Source organism: Fusarium graminearum, chromosome 2, assembly GCF_000240135.3.
Source record: "Fusarium graminearum PH-1 chromosome 2, whole genome shotgun sequence".
NCBI lineage: Eukaryota > Fungi > Ascomycota > Sordariomycetes > Hypocreales > Nectriaceae > Fusarium > Fusarium graminearum.
In genome coordinates, this window is record NC_026475.1 from 6,475,605 (window position 1) to 6,494,519 (window position 18,915).

Here is an 18,915-nt window from a genome sequence, read left to right on the forward strand (position 1 = left end):
GAAACTCTCAATAGACTATATGCTTGGTCAGCGTCATGTATCTTTCATCCTGTTTGTCGAGGTGACTAACCACTCAGTCTAGCTGAGAAGTAGAACGTGCAGTATCCCGAGAAGAAGGCCAAGGGCAAAACCTCGCCCGAGAATGAGATTTTTTCCGGGTGGTGCATAGCATATTGTATCGAGTATCGACCACATCCATGACCATCTGAGAACAGCTTTTATTAGTCCGAAGGTGTCTTTGCGCGGGATCTAAGATGACATCTTGAACAGTGTTTGATACTCCCCAGAGAGTCATGACGCGTCTCAATGTAGCATCATCTTTGTCGTTATCGGCATCGATCTCGCGATCAAGGGATACCGACACACAAGTACGTATGAACGTCAGTGGGATTGTCGAGATCACCTTCGAGATCAATCTGCACCTGTGCACAAAATCTGCCCAGATCTCTGCCGTTTTCTCCGCAGTGAAACCGAAGTAATAGATAGTGGCCTCGGAGAACATCTGGTCTGGAATAGTGGCGAAGGATTGGGGATAGTTCTCGACATAAGGCCTATCCTTCCGAGCATACCCGTCCCATTTAGCCCCTGGTTGAGAGTGGACTTTGTGGAGTAGCCGGTTGCCATGTTCATCAGCGGCGGTAGCGAGACCCATCTTAATCAATTGATCTGCGTCGGCAGCAGCCAGAATGGGTGTAAGGGTAAAGCGAACCATGTTGAGTTTGTGGTAAGAAAGTAAAGTGTTGGAACTACCAGTAGGATTTTGGATGAAAGGGAGGAAGAAAGATTCACGTTGCAAAGGGGTCAGAGGCACTTTATGTAGTTAATATCCTCACAAAAGAAATCTTAATCAGTGGACCTGGATATAGAATTTGACATTGGAAAACTTTGGGTTAAATTCAAAAAGGAAATTAGATAGAGTCTCGGAGATAGATCATAATCATGTCGTCATCAGAGTTTTGAGGGACTTCAAAACAAAATATTTGCGTAGACAACTGAGACTTTGAACTTAAAAACCGACACACGCACCACAAAGAGAGTTAATACTTTCGTGACTCTTGGTTGAAAGGGCCATGACTGAAGATGGATGTATTGAATATGGCAGTGGCACACAGGGCGAACGAAATTACTTTTTTCCATCTATATTTTTATGCTTTATCTTGGTACGCACCTTCAACTATCAATAGTTTTATCAAGTATCACACAAGGTGACTTTCATCCACTCCGGTAAAGTTGGTACCCTGGGGCAAAGGGCATTTTGCATCCGGGTGAAATTTGGTGCAACCAAAGAAAGAAAAAAGAAAAAAAGAAAGAAAAAAACACCCATTATGAAAACCCTACTAATCCTTTCTCTTCTCAATTTTGGGCAAACCAAGCCAGATACCTAGCAAGACTACCAAGATGGCAAGGATAATAGGTTGCAGAACTTGAACACCCTTAGCCTGCGCAATAGCGCCGACCGCGAAAGGCAGCACAGCCGCACCACTTCCTCCAAATGCAGCAGCAAATCCGATGGCACTTACATGAAGATGTCGTGGCAGAAGCATCGTAACAGACACTATCACACATGGAAACATAGGTCCTAAGAAGAATCCCTGTAGAGCAACAGCCACGGCTGATACATGAAACTGAGGGACAAGCCAAAAGATGAGCTGCAGGGCCATGGTGATGGGAATGAAGATGATGAGCGACAGTTTGACACCTATCTTTGGGATGACCATGCCTAGAATCATGCGTCCCATTGTGATGCCCAACCAGAAGCCGACGGCTGTCATTCCTGCGTCGAAAGGGTCGGCGTTACGAACACGTAACATGAACTGTACGACCCAGCCACCCAAGGCGACCTCTACACCAACGTACCCGAGGAGAAACAAGGCACAGAGCCAAACAACACGAGCGTGTGGCTTGACGAACAGTGCAGCCCGGGTACCTTGAGTGCGGGTGTCCGTTGCATTGACAGTCTCGCAATACTTCTGAGCTGTCTTGGGCCAGAATGAGTATGTGAGGGTGGCAGTCTCGAGGACAGCCATACCAAGCTGTGAAGAATTTGTTATTATACCGAGGAAATAATGTTCATGGTAGAGAAACTTACAAGCACGTAGTAAAAGTCATACCAGGCAAGGTTGGCCTGGGTAATCATGCTGGTCGCAATCAGAGGGCTCACGGTACCTCCAAGACCGTAGCTTGCGTGCATAAAGCCCAATAGCTCGTTGGACCTAGCAAGGTTGCCGATGTAGGAATTCCAAGCTGCAAGACCAATGCCATTACCCAGACCAGCCAGTACATATGCCAAGACTAGGACAGGATAAGGCGGGTGCTGGGACAAGATTAGGTATGTCAAAGCATGACATCCACCGCACATAAAGGCAATCCATCGTTGACCAATTTTCATGTGTAGATAATTGTTGGTCGCTGCAGAAACGATGAAGCCGACGAATGGAGAAAGGAAGATGAGCGATACAACAAGGTATGAAAGCTCGTAGTATGTCTCTAAGTAAGGGATCAAAGCACCGTAAGCGGCATCGTTGGCACCCGAGACGAAAAGACTGAAGAAAACAGAACCGACTCGAAAGGCGTTACCAATTGGCTCGTTCCACTTCTCTACAACGACAGCAACCCTTGGTGTCAAGGCTTCGTCGTCTGTGATACTTGCATTGTGATCTTGGTCTTGGTCTTGGTCTTGGTCTTGAATGCTGTGGGACCCTAGCCGTCGGCCTGCCGAGGATAAAATCGGATTAGGCTGTTTCGGCGCTGCATCAATCGCACGAGTGAAATTAATGGTCTCGAGCTCTACAGCTTGCGTCGGGTAAGAAGAAGACGACATTGTGGAATGAATTGACACCGTCAATAGATTGAAGAGTGAAAAATTAGCTCAATTGGTTCCTGCATGAAAAGTATTTCCGTCTGACTCATCCCATCTGTAGATAAGTAGATGGCGGGGGATTGGCGCTAGCTGATCATGGTTAACATGTGGCGAACCGAGGGTCCATCACTCAAGAAGACATTGCATACATTCTAGAATACCTGCTCTACCAAGTGGTGTCGTTCAATTGAACCAACGACGGGATCTCTCTCGTATAACTACCTGTCGGCAATGTAATACCGTGTCCTCCATCCAATGCAACTGGCACTCTATGCCCCGGAGTCATCAAGTTGAGGCACCACATGAATACAAGAACGCACACAATGCGAATCTTGGGCACTGTAATGCCTGACTAACCGAGGAAATTCTCTATCCAATGCGGTAAGAGCACCGACATGACACGCTTTTCGTTCTGTGCACTTTCATGCATCATTAGTTTGACCATGTAAGCCGTCGACGCAGCGACCGAGTGACTTATCCATAAGAAAATAGGTACAATTATGACCAGAGTTCTCCATCGGTCCCCCAAAAGTGTACCGTCACCGAAAAGACCGTCCACGATGAGAATTCCTTTCGAGTCGGCTGCGAGGAGGATATGGAATTGGAGGGTATACGTTCCTAGAGAGCAGCGGCCCAACCAGACCATAGCTCTAGAGTGGTAATTCCTCGTAGACCATGGAATATTGCGCAACATGACGAAACCCAGGATCGGAATGGCTGAAACATAAGGATGCCACTTCATGTAGGAGCTTTCCCTGACGTGTGACGTGAAAGACAGATAATGCAAGATTGAAAACAGACCCCCAAAAGCAAGGCATACACGAAGTCCCAAACGAACTGAAACCTCGGCCTTCTTCATCTCTCGGCCAATGACGGCGGCCAACATCCCAACATACGCTATAAACAAGTCCAGCGTGACGCTGCGTTGCCATTCCTCGACTCTCCACTGTATCTTGAAGATGCCTTGAAGGATATTAAACGTCCAGCTCGTGGACGGTGTGTCGAGGAAGATGAAAGAGATGATCATGCACGAAGTGCATATCTTGACTAGCAAGAATTTCAACTCGTTGTTTTGTTGTCTGTCGACTGCCACGGTTGCGTAAACGACGAGGAACCAGAATGACAGGAGCGGTGACAAGTGGTAAGTCATGTAGTCAGTATCCATGAAGTAGGCGAGTAAACATGATAGGATATTGAGCCGAAACAGAGTCGATGCCGCGTGGTTGAATGAAAAGCCTTTCTTGTTCATGAAGTCGAGGGTATGGACGTAGCCAGTTTGGAAGATATAAGCGCCCACGCAAAGACTAACAAGGACTTGGATAGAGCCTTCTTGAGCGCCGGTCCAGTGACATATCAAGATGAAGGCCTGTATCCACCCTTTCCATTCATCAATCTGGTCCAAGGATAGAAATGGCTGGTCCGTACTCGGCTGCGTCAATGATAAGTACCGAGGAGGGTCTGAACGTCGGATAGTGGAAAGACAAATCGCGATACAAGGCAAACACAGAGCGATAAAGTCGCCAATCTGCCACGGCTTACTTCCTTTGGCCATCATCTGCGTGCGGTCGGCGTAGTAGCACATAAGCAGAGCCAGTACAAAACATCCCACTCGCATGTTAAACAAGTTCCAATGGTGATAATCCTGCGGTCGGTTGGTAAAAATATGAAAGAGTTCAACGAAAACACAGATAGTCAAGTACATCAAGCCTCATCTGACTAAATTTGTTTGTGTGAAGGGCTTGATACCATAGTCCGTACAGCAAGTACATGAGTATGGGTAACGCACCATTCTATCAAGCTTCGCATTGCACCGCATATTGAAAAGAATGTTGGCCCGTAACTCGGTGATATGAAACTTGACATGAAAGCCTGAGCGCAAGGGGTCGCGCCAGATCTTGTCCTGACCTGCGACAACGCCAGGTATCGACCACACAAGAGGGATGTTCAGATTGCCTTCATGTTCATGGAGCCACTGCTGCATCTCGAAAACTTCATCCGCCCTTCAGCCTCTATCTACCTGTTGAGTAGGGTCATCACCCAGATATCGCGGTCCAGCTGGCGTCGCGTATAGAATCAGATTGCCGATACCGTCGTAGAGATCCATTGGGGCTATGAAGGGGTCATAATCCGGGATGTTTTCGCCAATGAACTTATTAAGACTGACGACATGATTTCTGAAAAGTTCATAGCGCTTGTCCCAGGGGTCAGCCGCGTTGGTCTTGTTCCACGATGTGAAAACGTGAGGATGAGTAAACCATGCGCCCGCTGAGATGTAAATCAACGCGGGGCCTTCTTGATCCTTGATGGATGGTATGTTGCGTCTTTCTTCTGTGTATATGTCGATGTTCTGCACGAACTCTTCTTGACCTGGAACACCATGGGCGGAGAGCCACACGTTGGCCAGATGTTCGATCTTTTGTCCATGGTAGGTTGTATTATACAATTGGATTCTCTGGAATCCCTTTCTCGAGTCGACTTTCTTGAATTGCTTGCTGTCAAGCTGTTGATGTTTCAGTACAAGTTACTTCAACATCTGCCATACCAACTTACTATGTTGCCCATGGCACGTGCAACATTCTGTGACGTCGAATCTCCAGAAAGGAATACTTTCCGACCTTCCATGCATCTTCGAATGTCTTCTGACCCATACTGACTCAAGATACATCCATCCGGCTGCCACTGACGGTATGGATCTCGATTTCCTTGTTCGTCTCGTACAGGGTCTATCCATCTACCTGTACTCTGGACAGCACGGCATCTGTAGGGGTCATCTCCGGGGTAAAGATTTTTGAGAGTAAAAGCCGCCAGAAACAGCGCTGCGAAGACTGCAGATAAAACTCTCGTCCAGCAACCGTTCATCTTGATGATTCTTTGTCGACAAGACAGTAATAGGAATTGCGGGTGGATATATTAAAGAAAAAAGAATAAAATAAACAAGAGTTTTTCTTCATCTATATAACGAATTGTCCCAGTCTCAGTTCTCATTTGCAACAGCAGAGAAATCAGGGAACGCAGGGCGGAACAGTTGGTTTGCATGTCCTGGTAATTTCCGCATTCCTAAAGATCTCCCAGAAGAATGAATTCGATGTCAAAGTAAGGAACCAACAGTGACTTGTGTTTAAGATAACACTATGTGTCATTTTCTATTCATGCCGCTTTATCCGTGAAATGGAATGACTTTCTGCAGTGATCATAACGCTGAGACAAGGTGGGAAAGATTTAGTGACCTTGCTTCGTGAGGTAGGTATTCGGATAGTAATCAATTGTACGTTAGCTTGGGATCTTGATTGTGTAGTTCTCCTGAGAATACTTTGTAGATCTGGATATCAGATATCACTGTGAAGTATTCGAGGCAGTCTGTTGAAATAGACAGAACTTGTATAAAGGTCCATCTGCCACAAAGCAATAATTTCCAACTTGACTTCAGTATTTGGATCTTTCTAGTGTGGTTTCACTACAGAGCTAACCAAATAGACCCAACTTGGGCCAGGTTAGTGGCCTGTCAGGTCTTCGGCAAACTTGATCAACGATTTACCAACCAGAAAACGTGACAGGCTAATCCAATACGAGGATACTGCTCATGCATAGGCGGAATATTGTCTAGTCCCGGCCTAATTAGTTGTCGGTGCTGGGTAAACCGTGGTATTCCAACTGCCTCATCCCTGTTCATTTCCCCATCCCCCACACAATGCACCACTTTACTTCCCCGGACTTTGAAGGCTTGACCTAATACAGCAATCAAAACGTCGACTCGTGATCTATACCAAGGCAAAAATGAGGATGTAGTCAGGCAAACCTGGAATAAAACGCCGGCGAAGCGCCGAGAGCGGCATCAACTTTTGAGAGCCGAAAACGACTTATATCGTATGTTTTGACATCGGCTTCGCTTATACTTCAATAATAGTCTCACTATACATCAATTAACGTTGCCATGCAGTCGGTATCTCGTCTATTACTGTTTGCAGCGCTTGCCCTGCCTTCTGTCGCTGTGGACTCCACTGTCGATCTCGGTTACAGTAAATACAAGGGCAAAGATCTTGGGAATGGTGTCTCTGAATGGCTCGGTGTACGATACGGTGCTGCGCCAGTCAAAGATTTGAGATGGACACTGCCTCAAGATCCTAGTCGCGTAAGGGCAGTACAGGATGCTACCAAGGTATAGTTTCTCGCTCAAATGAAATTGGAAGATATCGGCTGACATCAATAACAGCGCAAGCCTGTTTGCATCGGAACGAGCAGTGACCCAAGCGTCATCGGTAACACCGAAGACGAGGATTGCCTGTTCCTCAACATCTGGGCCCCAACACACGCCTCAAGCAAGAGCAAACTTCCAGTTTACTTCTACATCCAGGGTGGTGGTTTCAACACTAATGCCAACCCCAACGTCAACGGAACGGCTCTCGTCAAGGCCGGTGATCTGGATATGATTGTCATCAGCATCCACTATCGCGTTGGAGTCTACGGATTCCTCAATGATGGTGCTGATATCAAGCCTAACCTCGGTCTCCATGACCAGCGCAAAGCTCTCAAGTGGGTTCAGAAGTACGTTGCAAAGTTCGGAGGCAATCCGGACCATGTGGTCATTGGAGGCGACTCTGCTGGTGCTGCAAGCGTCAGTCTTCACTTGAGTGCGTATGGTGGTAAGGATGAAGGACTCTTCCATGGCGCTTCCGCCGAGTCCATCTCTTTTGGCACACTTTTAACGCCCAAGGAGTCATCCTACCAGTACCAAAATCTGGCTATCCGTCTTGGCTGTGCTGGTCCCAAGAAGGATGTTCTACGGTGCATTCGCTCCAAGTCGCCCCAAGACATACAGAAAGTCAACAACGCCATCCCATTTGAGGGTAGCTCTAAAGCTCCTCTTTACATGTGGACTGTTTCTCTCGACAACGACTTGATTCCTGACCTAACATATAAGCTCTTCGAGCAAGGAAAGTTCATCAAAGTCCCTCTTATCACAGGTGATGATACCAATGGTGGAACTCCCTTCGCACCTCGGGACGCCGCCAGCATCGGCGACAGCGACGAGTTTCTTAAAGCCCAATTTCCTTTCTTGACACTGGAGCAGCTCGGCGAGATCAATGAACTCTACCCCAACAAGAACAACACCTGCCCCAATGCCGGATGTTATTGGCGACAGGCCAGCACAGCATATGGAGACATGCGATACATGTGCCCTGGTCTCTATATTTCAAATGCACTGACCAAGTACGGTGTTTCCAAATCTTGGAACTACTGGTATAACGTCGAGGACCCTGCTGAAATGGCACAGGGTCTTGGTGTTCCCCATGTGGCCGAGCTGAATGCAATCTTTGGACCTGGATCCGGTAATAACAATCCTCCAGCAAGTTATTTCCCGGGTGAGAAGAATGGACCTGTTATCCCAGTCGTTCAGGGTTACTGGTCAAGCTTTATTCGATCCTTGGACCCGAACACTCACCGACATGAGGGTTCTGTCAAGTGGGAGACATGGACTGAGAAGGGAAAGGAGCGCATTGTTTTTGAAACTGGCGGTAGCACAAAGATGGAGAAGACGAGTCAAGAGCTGCAGCAAAAGTGTAAATATCTTTCTTCTATCGGCGCGGACATTCGTCAATGAGCAGCGGACTTGTTATGAGATACGATGGAAATTGGCATAAATACAGTTGAAAAAGACTTTTTTAGTTGAATAAATGTATATATTCTTAATCTGAGGTATATGTAATCAACCGAAGGTGCTCTTATTTAGGATACCTTCAGTCCGATATATACTTCCAGCCTATCCTTGTTGTATCCAAACCTCCCGTCCCGACATATACCCTCATCACGGACCATCCATTTAGTTTTAACCCTCGATTTAGCGGCGAAGGGGCTCGAACTCGGCAGGGACAGCATCGGCACCAGCGCCGGTGTTGGCAATCTTCTCCTGTAAGCGGGTCAGCATCCATCCTGCGCATCATAATCACCTCTCTTCTAGAGCTGCAGGCAAAACTCACCAACTCCTCGACCTTCTCGTCGGACAAGTCGGCAATGTTGTAGACGGTGCCATCAGAAAGGCCAAGCAGGTCGGGCTTGACACCAGCTTCGCACTTTCCGCCATCAGGCTGCTCGGCGGGGCAAGAGTTGTCGGCAGCGCGCTTGCGGCCGACGAACGAGTAGCTACCACCGGTACGGTCACCGCGAGACGAGTATGTCATGCAGATGTCTGTGTTGCCGTTGGAATCTTGCTGGTTGGCGAGGTATGTGCAGCCACCACCAGTGTTAGCCTCGCCGCGAATGCGCCAGCTGCTTGGGATCTGTTGAGACTTGTTAGTTCTGATAGTTCTGTAAGCCAAAGAAAAGAAAGAGGTTGCACGCACAGCGTTCACAGAAACGCTCAGTCTGCCGCTGCTTGCTGAGTTGCTAAACACACAGCAAACGCCGGGATTGATTCCCGCGCAGCCTACCCAGCCCCCGTTGCAGCCACTGTTACTGTAAGCCCTAACATCGACAGCCGATGCAGTGGCTGCGAGGGTCAGAAGAATGGCGGAGAAGTACATGGCTGAAGTGTAAGGTTGGTGTTTAGGGTGATGTTGTCAAGTTGGAGAGTGGTGGGTGAGGAATCAAATAGAACAGTTCTAGAGGAGGAAACACCTGGCTTTATACTATTTCCTTACCAGGTTACCCATCCTGCGACCGTTCTCATCTTGAACAAGAGACATAGTTATTCATAGCTTGGTAGCATTATTAAGCGAGAGCTGCTCGTATGCTGTCCAACTAGCTTCTTCCAGATGGGGCGTCAGATGCTAGCTGGCTATGGTTGGTGGTATCGCGAGTATCTGCCGACGATAATCGATATCCTTACTAGAACCAAAGTTCCATTACGGCTTGCGGCTTGCGGCTTGCGGGGTCTATTCTTTTATGCATTGAGTTTTATTTACAAGTTGCAAAAACGTTCCTTTTACATAGCGGTTGTGTGCTCCAGATTGCAATGTTCTTTTCCTTCCTGTCCCTGAATCCAGTTCCCTCAATCGTGATCTTCCTTGAACAAAATTCATCAATCCCAACTACTAACAATTTTTGTATGCAGTGTATCAAGCACCTATTGAAAAAGCCAAGCTCATGGGGTCCTCTTCTCCAAGACTTGCTTGGCATCTGACCGCTTCTTGGCATCAATCCTTCCGTCAGCAACCTTATGATACCTGCCGTTTTAGGCACCTTATAGCACTGCCGCTAAAGGAATTTCCCGTAGGATCTCGTTCCTGTCAGCTTAGGTGCATACGATGTTGCATTCCGGAGGATAAATACTATATATTTCTACGAAATCGACAGTGGAGCCGTCAGCACTAATGTAGGTCGTTAGGCTGTACCATGTTGCTTACTTCTCTATATTGTTTAGTCTTGCTAACTGACAGAATGATTACTGATGCCAATTTGCTTAAGACTTTAGACATTATGGGAAAAGGAACTTGCCTGACCTATGGATACCCCTCTTTGGCAGCGACCTGAGCCTGTTCGATTTCGTGGCAATGTGTAGTATTAGCCTAAATCGAACCCCATAGTTTCTATCTCCAAGACCAACATGGACAGCCAGTCAGAAATCTTGCATACAGTCATCTTATTACAGAGACAGGTGAAGTGTAGTCAAGTTGTTCCTATCCATAAAAATTTTACGAAGTAGAATACATAGTTGGATAGTCAATTAAAACCTGCGGCTTAAGAGCTTGTGACCTGAATTCTACCCTGGAGGTTTTTATCTTTCAATATTTTCTTACGCCTTGTGATAAACAATTGACAAACATGAGAGTCATTGATTGTCTCAAACCCTCCATTGCTCGGGACTTCTCTAGCTGAACTTGATTGTGTTTGACGGAATTTCAACTGCTCTTGAGATTGTATCTAGGATCGTATGTACTAACAGTTATCTTTTAATAATAACAGTAATTCAGGCCAGAGCCGCGATAACGATAACGGGCCCTCGGCTTCAACACCGACTCAGGAAGGTTCATGCCGTAGCATGCTTGCAGGACTAACACAAGCAAAAGGCTAGAACAGGCACAAGCGCTTATATTTACTGAGAATCGCTATTAACTAGCTGCATCGGGCTTGCTATTACCGATGCACAATCCTTCGTCTTGATGCGACTCTACGGGGGCGAAGGCATTAAAGTTGTGGCGATGCAGATACGGACCCTTGTCACCTTCGCTTTTTAGTGCTTTGGCCAAGTGGCCCTTCACGACATGACGCTATGACCACTAAGAAGAATGCGGAATATAGAAAATACAGACGGAGGTAATGGTCAGCAGAGAAATAGGTAGAAGCATCACTCTTGAAACTTATCTCTTACATACAATCAGTTTATCCAGTACACAGCCGTTGCCCAACGCCGTGATAGCTCGTTGCGGCTCACATGCTCGCTCCGGTCTTCAACCGTTGTCAGTGTGGCCCTAAGCATGGCACCTATTTCGCTTAGCGATGTGGAATCCATAATACCACGATGTGACTGTAGACCTCTTATAAAATCGCCCCCAGAGGCTGGGTTGAAGATCCACTATCTATCGTCGGTGAGAGCACGAAGCCCATCAGACTAGGTATCAAGGGAAGCCGCTGCGCCATGAACAGATACGGACGAATGACAATATGTTTCCCAAAGGACAGAAGGCCAAGAATACCAAGGCACTAAATTGAGACTGCGGTAGCGCTTTCCATCAGTGATGCCAGCATCGATAAGGGTCTTTTCACCTGAGTTTGTGCCAATGACATTCAAGAGGTCTCTATATAGTGTAGGGTAGCCCTATGAGTTACTCCAAGTCCCAAAGAGAGTCTATAAGAACCACAGCTTTTAACAAACATTTATCCAAACTTGGATACAAGCTGTTGTTGTATCATGTCCTCCTGGATGCGGCGCCCTTCTACCGAAGTATCGTAGAGAATGCAAACGTTTAAATTGAACATACATGCATCATTCTTTCCTCGCAGATGAAACGAGGTAAACTACAGTTTATAGAAGCTGTGACGGTACGGAAGGCAATCCCAGGGGCAGCGCCGCAGACAGCATATACATGTATTATCCGATCGAATGAAAAACCACTCTTTTTTTATGTCTACAAATTAGTTGTTGATATGATGGTTACTAAAATGCTGCCGAGACTGCAAAACTGCTCAAACTGCATAATGGTTTCTGCTGGATCTGTTTGACAAGAAAAGAAGTTGTCATCGAAGGCTTCGAGGTTTTAAATATAGCACGAAATAAGACGACCTAAGAGAGAATCTATCAGACATGATGGTGATCGAAAGCTATGCACATTTATTGATTAAGCAAAAAGGTAGAAAGTCTAAATAAGGAGAGGCGAGGGAGAGAATAGATAAGGAGGGACATGGACCAAGGTAACTAACGATGCATCTTTGGCAATCGGTGACCGAGGAGAAGGTTAGAGTCTGTTATGGGAACGAAAATATTAGATGCCATCAAGATCGAAGGTCTTCTCAACTAAATCGCTGATATGGTATGTTGTGTCACAGGGAACCAGCTGTTGTGTCCTGGAGGCTCGGATAACTTCAAGAGCTATCTATGAGGAAGCTGTTAACGCGGAGTTACTTCACTCCATCAGTTCCAGATTTTGACAAAGAGATAACAAGATACTCGGCTCTTTCCGTATCCATTGAGTCAGGATAAGAAAGTGTATTATATCTCGAAGCAAAGTCTAACGCCTTTTCCACTTTCTGATGTTACTGAACTCTAGAAAAGCAGAGGATGCAGAGACAATATAGATCAATTGAAAACAGCCGTTCAAAATTATGGTCTTACTCACATCCAAGTAGCCGAGAGCGGCCTGTATCTCCGAACGATCTTTCTAATCTGTGAACAGGGGCGTACAGACGCAGAGGTATGTCCTCTCTCAAGAAGCATCTCGTGATGAATAGCGGTGCTATGAGCTCCACCAATGCCCATAACAAAACTACACACAAAATCCGTGAACAATAGACAAATTTTGTGGAATATATTGCCCACCATCTCATGTAAGTCCAGGGTTCCTGAAGGTACAGTAAACGTCTCACTCTCAATCCAAGTCCTTGAGTGTTGCTAGCTGTAATCCGAATGGAGTTATAGGTCGGCCATTCCACATTGGCAATAAAAAATGGGCTCTTGTTGAGGCCACCCATGTTTATTGTTAAAATTGAATCTCGCCTTGACTCATATGGAGAGCGCAGGTGCTGGGCTCAATACCAAGTTCAGGAAGTATGGAGGCCTTAGCTTTGTTACCCATCAGGAGAACCAAGCTAGTCGGACAAGCTTGTACAGACTCAACAGTGATCCACCGAAGGCGTTTAGATGTCTCAAGAATCATCTCATTACCAATCTTCTACAACTTAGTTGTCCCAGTATTTCTATCAAGGCTCATCATATTGGTGGAAGATAGTTTCAAAGTGTATGCATCTATAGTGGGGGAGGGGGTTGCTCCTTTATGACCTTGCGGAGACATGCAAGGATTTAAACAAAGAGTGGCCTGTCCGGATATCAACGCTTTTCTAAAAGTCCATTTAATTCTAAGCAGGTATAAAGGTACCGCGGCGCCAATAGACTGAACACCAGCAAGTTCAATCACTTGTGACTGGATTTTCTTCCACGTCAATATACAAGGAGCCTCGGTTGCCTCCAGCCGTTACCTGAGGGTTTTCGAGCCACTTGCCCCTGCATCCCTACAAAGTTAATTGGCCTGATATTAGTATAATATGAGTATTGTAGACGTCGAACAGATCCAGAGTAACTAATTCTTCAACTCTCATAGAGGCGTTTTGCCGTTTCCCCATATTGTACGTCTACATATCGACAAGGATATCTACTAGTCTTGCCAAGTTCCTTGCCGCAAATGTAACGGCACAGTACCACCTTCCGCTACCCCAGGAACTGTTTGTGGGGAACCCTGCTCTCTTTTGGTATAATTGTGACATGTTTTCAATAATAACTTCACGTGTAATGTTTTTCAAAGCAATTTGAAGTTGCAAGCCTCGGCCTCTCGGCATTTTCCTCGCCGGCCGGTCGCTCATTCTGGACTCGACCTCAATCGTGTGACGATCTACGAGTCGTCATACCACATGAGGAAACACCATCCGTCTCAGATGGCTGTAATACAGGGTATGCAACGGTAATGATCTTCTGGGACCTCACTGAACGTTCTCCAAGCGCCGGACAGGTATGAACAAGATGGTATTCACATGCACTCACTGGAGAAACAAAGAAGGCGGGGAAACGCAGTGAGGATGAGTTATGATCTGTCTATAAATACCACGCCGTGGTCCTTTGAAGTTGAATACAAACAGCTCATCAATCCAACACACAAACATCCATATCATTCCATCCCATCAGTAAACATGCAGTTCACCACCTCCTTCATCGTCGCCGCTTTCCTCGGCACTGCCTTTGCCATGCCACAGGCCGCACCAGTTGACTGCCCCGAGACGTCAGCCATTCCCACCTGCGGTGTAAGTGACACAATCGATACTCAAACACATCATGTACTAATGACCTTCTGAAGGCCCCTTGTATCACCTCTGCAGCTGCAGCTGCTGGATGCACCGACATTGCTTGCCAGTGTGCTAGCTCTGAAGTGATTCAGGCTTCAGCTCTTGGCTGTGTTGTCGGTAACTGTGGAATTCCCGTGGCTCTATCAGTGCAAGCTGCCGCCGCTGCCGTCTGCACTGCCTGTGCTTAGATGTGGTATATTTATTGGGACATATAAGTGACATTATATACCTGAATACAAGCTATATTAGTTGCGTGAATACCTTGAAAGCATGTGCCTTTGATTACAGGCTCGTGGGACAGTGATGAACGATGTGAAACATATTCACGTAGTCATACAACCATATGTAAAGTTGTTCTTCAGAGCATGACTTGAATGGAGAAGACCGATTCGCTTGTGAAGATACTGTTACCCTTGGACAACGCCATACTACCAATATGTGTTAAAGCGAGGCTTTGCTTGAGATATTGTCGGTCGTGCCACTATAGACAGCATAACGATTCGTCACAAACCTGTGCACAGTTGGTCCACCCGACCGCTGGACTAGATGCCGTGCTTTAAATGAGTCACTGAATGACATAAGAAGTTAAGAAGTTTGATGCACAAGAAGCTTTGCAACAGTGTAGCATACAGCATCTGATTCTCAATAATAGGTCTGATACGGATGAGTCCATCCTATAGATACCATGAGCTCTTCTCTTCACGATTTGATCAGAAGTATTTCTCGGCCATATTGCTAACGTCTATTTAATTAAACATCTGCAACGATGCGGGCCAGATCAATCTTCATTATGTTCGCCACTGTCGCCTACAAGCATTTGGCGGCAACAACACCCATGCCCCCTGACTGCACCCAGATATCCTCCATCCCACCTTGCGGGGTCAGTAGTTTTCCTTCAATATTATCAGCCTCATGCTAATACTAGACAAGGTAACATGTCTGACCTCAGCAGCTTTTGAAGTCGGGTGTACAGACCTCGCTGACATACCATGCCTCTGTGAAAGCGCTGGAAATATCGAGATTGCAGCTTTCTCCTGCCTAGGGGTCAGTTGTAAAGAAAGCGACGTATCTGAACTGCGGATAGTTACATCTGAGATTTGCACCTCTTGTGTTTGAATGATAGACCGCACATTCGTTCACAAAATACCGAGTTGAAGATGACAGGGAAGATGTTTGTTCAGTACAATCGTACATTTCTTTGCTATTTCAACTCGCAGGACGTTGTAACCGAACTAATATCTATCTTTAATGGTTTAATAGTGTTGCATAGCTGTCTTACTTAAGGCAACATTCAAGATAGAAACATTACTATATGCTTGGTTTTTTCTCTGCATTTCTGTAACTAAATCAATCTGTCAGTCAAACGATAGTCTATGTACTGTATACCAGTGCGTAAATCAGTTGATATACCATATGCATATCGACCATAACTGCTGCTGAGGCCTAAATACATACACGCTAGCTGTAGTCATCTTCTCTCAATTGCTTTCAACTTGACATTATCTCTTTCTTGTTCAGTTTTATAGTCAGAATATGATCAAGTGAGGATGGTTCTTACACCTATCTCTCCCTACTGTCCAAATTGTAATACGTGCCAACTAGCGATAGTTTCGTTTGTGCGTGATCTTGGGTTCAAAGTTTATTGACAGGCATAGAGTAATGTTTATATATCTACTGGCAGTTCGATCGTTCCACATATACAAACTACAATCCAGTCTTCTTCAAGTCAATGACACTCAAGCTGACTTGGTTGTTAGAGCTTGGAGGCAACCATCCACCGCCAATGATAAGCAGAAAGTTGTCGTTCTCCTTAAAAACCATAAGTCCTCGAGTGTACGCGTTGGGTTGAGGCGTAGCGAACTCAACCCAAGAGTTTTCAGCGCCCAGGTTCTTGTTGACAAAGATCTGGCTCTGGCTTCCGGCACTAACAATGATGCTTCCATTGGCACCACCAACCGAGCTCCACACAACGGTAGGTGAGCTGACGGGACGAGTACCCTTGTTGGATACGAGAGCAATGTCCTTGGCAGCAGCGAAGTTGAGGGGATCGGCGCTCAGACGGTAGTGGACACGGCAGCCGTCGGTGCCGCAAGTCTCGTAGACAAAAATGTACTGGCCATTGGGCAGGAGAGTGATTCCGGGCATGCCAGGGCGAGCGTTGTAGTTGCTATCGGCAACATCGTTGACAAGAGCAGACCAGCTCACAAGATCTGTGGTGGTTTGGTGAGAGAGTTTTTGCCCATGCTTTGGGTCACGCTGGTCAGCGTAGTAGCACACAAGCTTCTCCTTGTAAACCATCATGTGAGGTTCCCAGACAGGGGTCAAGCCATTGTTAGGTCGAGCCTCTCCTCCAGAGGCAATGGAGCTGGTGAATGTCCAGGTCTTTCCACCATCGGTGCTAGCATAAACATCGATCTTGGTTTTGCTCAGGTCGGTGGGGATACTGTTTCCAGTGGCTAGGATAGTGCCCTTGGGCCACTTTCCAATGGCTCGAGGCAACTCATAGAGATCAGGTTGGTATCGCAGTCCCCAGTTGTTAACAGTGTCCTGGACCTTTCCAATCTGGGTCCACTTCACACCACCATCAGTTGATCGGTAGATGGGGAAGTAAACTAGTGGTGGCTCAGGCGAGTAGTTCTCCCAGGTGGAGAGGAGAGAGCCATCGGAGAGCTGGATGGCGCGAGCGTAGAGCACACGAGGGTCAGTCCACCCGGCGTTGGAGGGAGGAGAGAAGATGACGTTGCCGGAGAAGGTTGAAGTAGGAACGGCACGCTTGACCTGTGAAGGGGGCTCTTGAACGCCTGAGTTGGCGGTGGGAGCAGCCAGGACGGTAGAAAGACCCAAAAGGCCTCCCCAGAGTAGTGATTGGAAACGCATGGTTACTACGAGATGCAGATGAGAGGCACAATCTAAACTTGTCCAACCTGACGATCTTTTGGTCTTTTTATAGGAACTATGTTTATGAGTGTAGCCTCGGTACCGTTGTCCAAAAGGCAACTCGTGATGCTGCCAGACGAGTTCGGAATATCTACCGACGTTGTGATAGATGCTTAATTGTAGCGCCGGCATATGAATGGTGCGGCAGGAGCATTCATGGTGTCATGACCTGTCTCTTTCAGGACAGTAGGCCCGTGGCTTGGCTTTGCACCCCTGAAGCTTTACTTCGTTTGCGGGGTCCCCGCGTGAAGGTGCTGTGTGGGGAACAAAGAAGACAATGATGACTTTTCTTGATTGGGTCACCGGAGACAGCTTCCCCGTATAGGGATTAGGCCTTGATCTCTGTTCAGGGGGCATATGAGCTGATGGGAGATCTCTTTCCTGTTTGTGACGTAGCTCAAAGTATGCGAAAGTCTTGGACTCATGCAAGTGAAAGTCTCTCACCTAAATTGGCTGTTGTAATTGGACAAACAATGTCTTTTGTTATTGCAGTTGGAGAAAGTAGGATGCGCACCAATGGCGAGTCATTCGTCGCCCTCTCAACCAGAATTATGGTTAAAGACCGCGATTTATCATCACCGCTATGTGGTGCCACCCCTTGTCAATAATGCATTTACTTGGAATATTGGTATCACTCTCAATTCTTCCAATTGATGTGTCTTTTCCATGGCTAACGGGGATATATTTTATGTTTAACATTGGTCACAAAAAGAGCAAGAAAAATACAGAACAGGAATGCTGAGCGGTCTATCTTCCAAATGAACAGGGTTCAGTGGGAAAGATACTCTCACAAGGGAGAAAAAAAGACACAGAAAAAGGTTGTCAAGCAGAGACGGGCTAAACAGAAACAAAAAAAGATGCGTATAACAGTGGAATTAAACCACCAATTTTGGACGAACAGGGAATCGAACCCTGGACCACTCCCAATGACGATTCCACAGGAGGAAACATGCTAAGGGAGTATTATACCACTAAACCATTCGCCCGCAGCGAGTTTTTATTGGATGATGAAAGGTCTGCTTACTGACTGCTATATTGACAAAGACTTCAGCAGTTGTTTCATTGTCTCTACTTGCCAAAACAGTACCATTGACACATCACAAGGCGAGTGTTGATGATTAAAATATTATGCATATAAAGGCATTCCGGACTAACCAGGCGGCTACTGAGAGCCTTCTGCCTCTCTCCGCATTGATGTTTGATGTTGTTGATGGAGTTCCATCCTCGAATCTTGGAAATTTCATCAACATGGAAACACGCGACACACGATTACTCTCGCCTTGATTTTTAGTAGTATCTTTATTAATTGGGAAAATGTGCAATCATAGATTAAATGTCGAGTATTACGATTGGTTGCGTGTAGAAAAACAGCCTCTTCGTTTTTCTTCGCCTTGTATTGTCGAGCTGTCGTTACACCCTAGGGTAAGCCATCCTCAAGGTATTAGAAAAATTGGCCGCTGGAAGCATAAGAGACAAAATTATTACAGCAGCTTATGCCACTTAGACTATAATTCTTAAACTAACTATTTCTATACCCTAAGACATAGGAGGCCAACATTTCTGCTACCCACTGGGCTATTTACTTTTGTACTCTAAGGCTTGAAAGGTAAAATTGCCTCTTCAGTTGTACCAAC

At 46.3% G+C, this 18,915-nt stretch overlaps 8 protein-coding genes and 1 non-coding gene across 9 annotated transcripts; 2 read left to right on the forward strand and 7 right to left on the reverse strand.

Annotated features, from left to right (window-relative positions):
* Positions 1–73: 73 nt before the first annotated feature.
* FGSG_12408 (uncharacterized protein) lies at positions 74–712 on the reverse strand (the record flags this gene model as incomplete). Its single annotated transcript, XM_011323798.1, has 1 exon — positions 74–712. One exon carries the CDS (start codon positions 710–712, stop codon positions 74–76), a length of 639 nt encoding a protein of 212 aa, XP_011322100.1.
* A 625-nt stretch (positions 713–1,337) lies between these two features.
* On the reverse strand, positions 1,338–2,821 carry FGSG_12409 (uncharacterized protein; the record flags this gene model as incomplete). The annotated part of the gene is made up of 2 exons (XM_011323799.1): positions 1,338–2,033; positions 2,090–2,821. 2 exons carry the CDS (start codon positions 2,819–2,821, stop codon positions 1,338–1,340), a joined length of 1,428 nt encoding a protein of 475 aa, XP_011322101.1.
* Positions 2,822–4,862: 2,041 nt separating this feature from the next.
* FGSG_12410 (uncharacterized protein) lies at positions 4,863–5,422 on the reverse strand (the record flags this gene model as incomplete). Its single annotated transcript, XM_011323800.1, has 2 exons — positions 4,863–5,360; positions 5,411–5,422. The coding sequence occupies 2 exons, from the start codon at positions 5,420–5,422 to the stop codon at positions 4,863–4,865; spliced, it is 510 nt and encodes a 169-aa protein (XP_011322102.1).
* Positions 5,423–6,791: 1,369 nt separating this feature from the next.
* Positions 6,792–8,459, forward strand: FGSG_03601 (uncharacterized protein; the record flags this gene model as incomplete). Its single annotated transcript, XM_011323801.1, has 2 exons — positions 6,792–7,016; positions 7,071–8,459. 2 exons carry the CDS (start codon positions 6,792–6,794, stop codon positions 8,457–8,459), a joined length of 1,614 nt encoding a protein of 537 aa, XP_011322103.1.
* A 237-nt stretch (positions 8,460–8,696) lies between these two features.
* Positions 8,697–9,378, reverse strand: FGSG_03600 (uncharacterized protein; the record flags this gene model as incomplete). The annotated part of the gene is made up of 3 exons (XM_011323802.1): positions 8,697–8,765; positions 8,836–9,135; positions 9,199–9,378. 3 exons carry the CDS (start codon positions 9,376–9,378, stop codon positions 8,697–8,699), a joined length of 549 nt encoding a protein of 182 aa, XP_011322104.1.
* Positions 9,379–10,746: 1,368 nt separating this feature from the next.
* FGSG_12411 (uncharacterized protein) lies at positions 10,747–11,306 on the reverse strand (the record flags this gene model as incomplete). The annotated part of the gene is made up of 3 exons (XM_011323803.1): positions 10,747–10,847; positions 10,911–11,064; positions 11,229–11,306. The coding sequence occupies 3 exons, from the start codon at positions 11,304–11,306 to the stop codon at positions 10,747–10,749; spliced, it is 333 nt and encodes a 110-aa protein (XP_011322105.1).
* A 2,833-nt stretch (positions 11,307–14,139) lies between these two features.
* On the forward strand, positions 14,140–14,600 carry FGSG_03599 (uncharacterized protein). Its single transcript, XM_011323804.1, has 2 exons — positions 14,140–14,302; positions 14,356–14,600. The coding sequence occupies exons 1-2, from the start codon at positions 14,192–14,194 to the stop codon at positions 14,530–14,532; spliced, it is 288 nt and encodes a 95-aa protein (XP_011322106.1). The 5' UTR covers positions 14,140–14,191; the 3' UTR covers positions 14,533–14,600.
* A 1,448-nt stretch (positions 14,601–16,048) lies between these two features.
* On the reverse strand, positions 16,049–17,221 carry FGSG_03598 (uncharacterized protein; the record flags this gene model as incomplete). Its single annotated transcript, XM_011323805.1, has 1 exon — positions 16,049–17,221. The coding sequence occupies one exon, from the start codon at positions 17,219–17,221 to the stop codon at positions 16,049–16,051; it is 1,173 nt and encodes a 390-aa protein (XP_011322107.1).
* A 950-nt stretch (positions 17,222–18,171) lies between these two features.
* Positions 18,172–18,267, reverse strand: FGSG_20592. Its single transcript has one exon. It is a non-coding gene; the product is annotated as a tRNA-Ala (tRNA).
* Between the last annotated feature and the right edge of the window lie 648 nt (positions 18,268–18,915).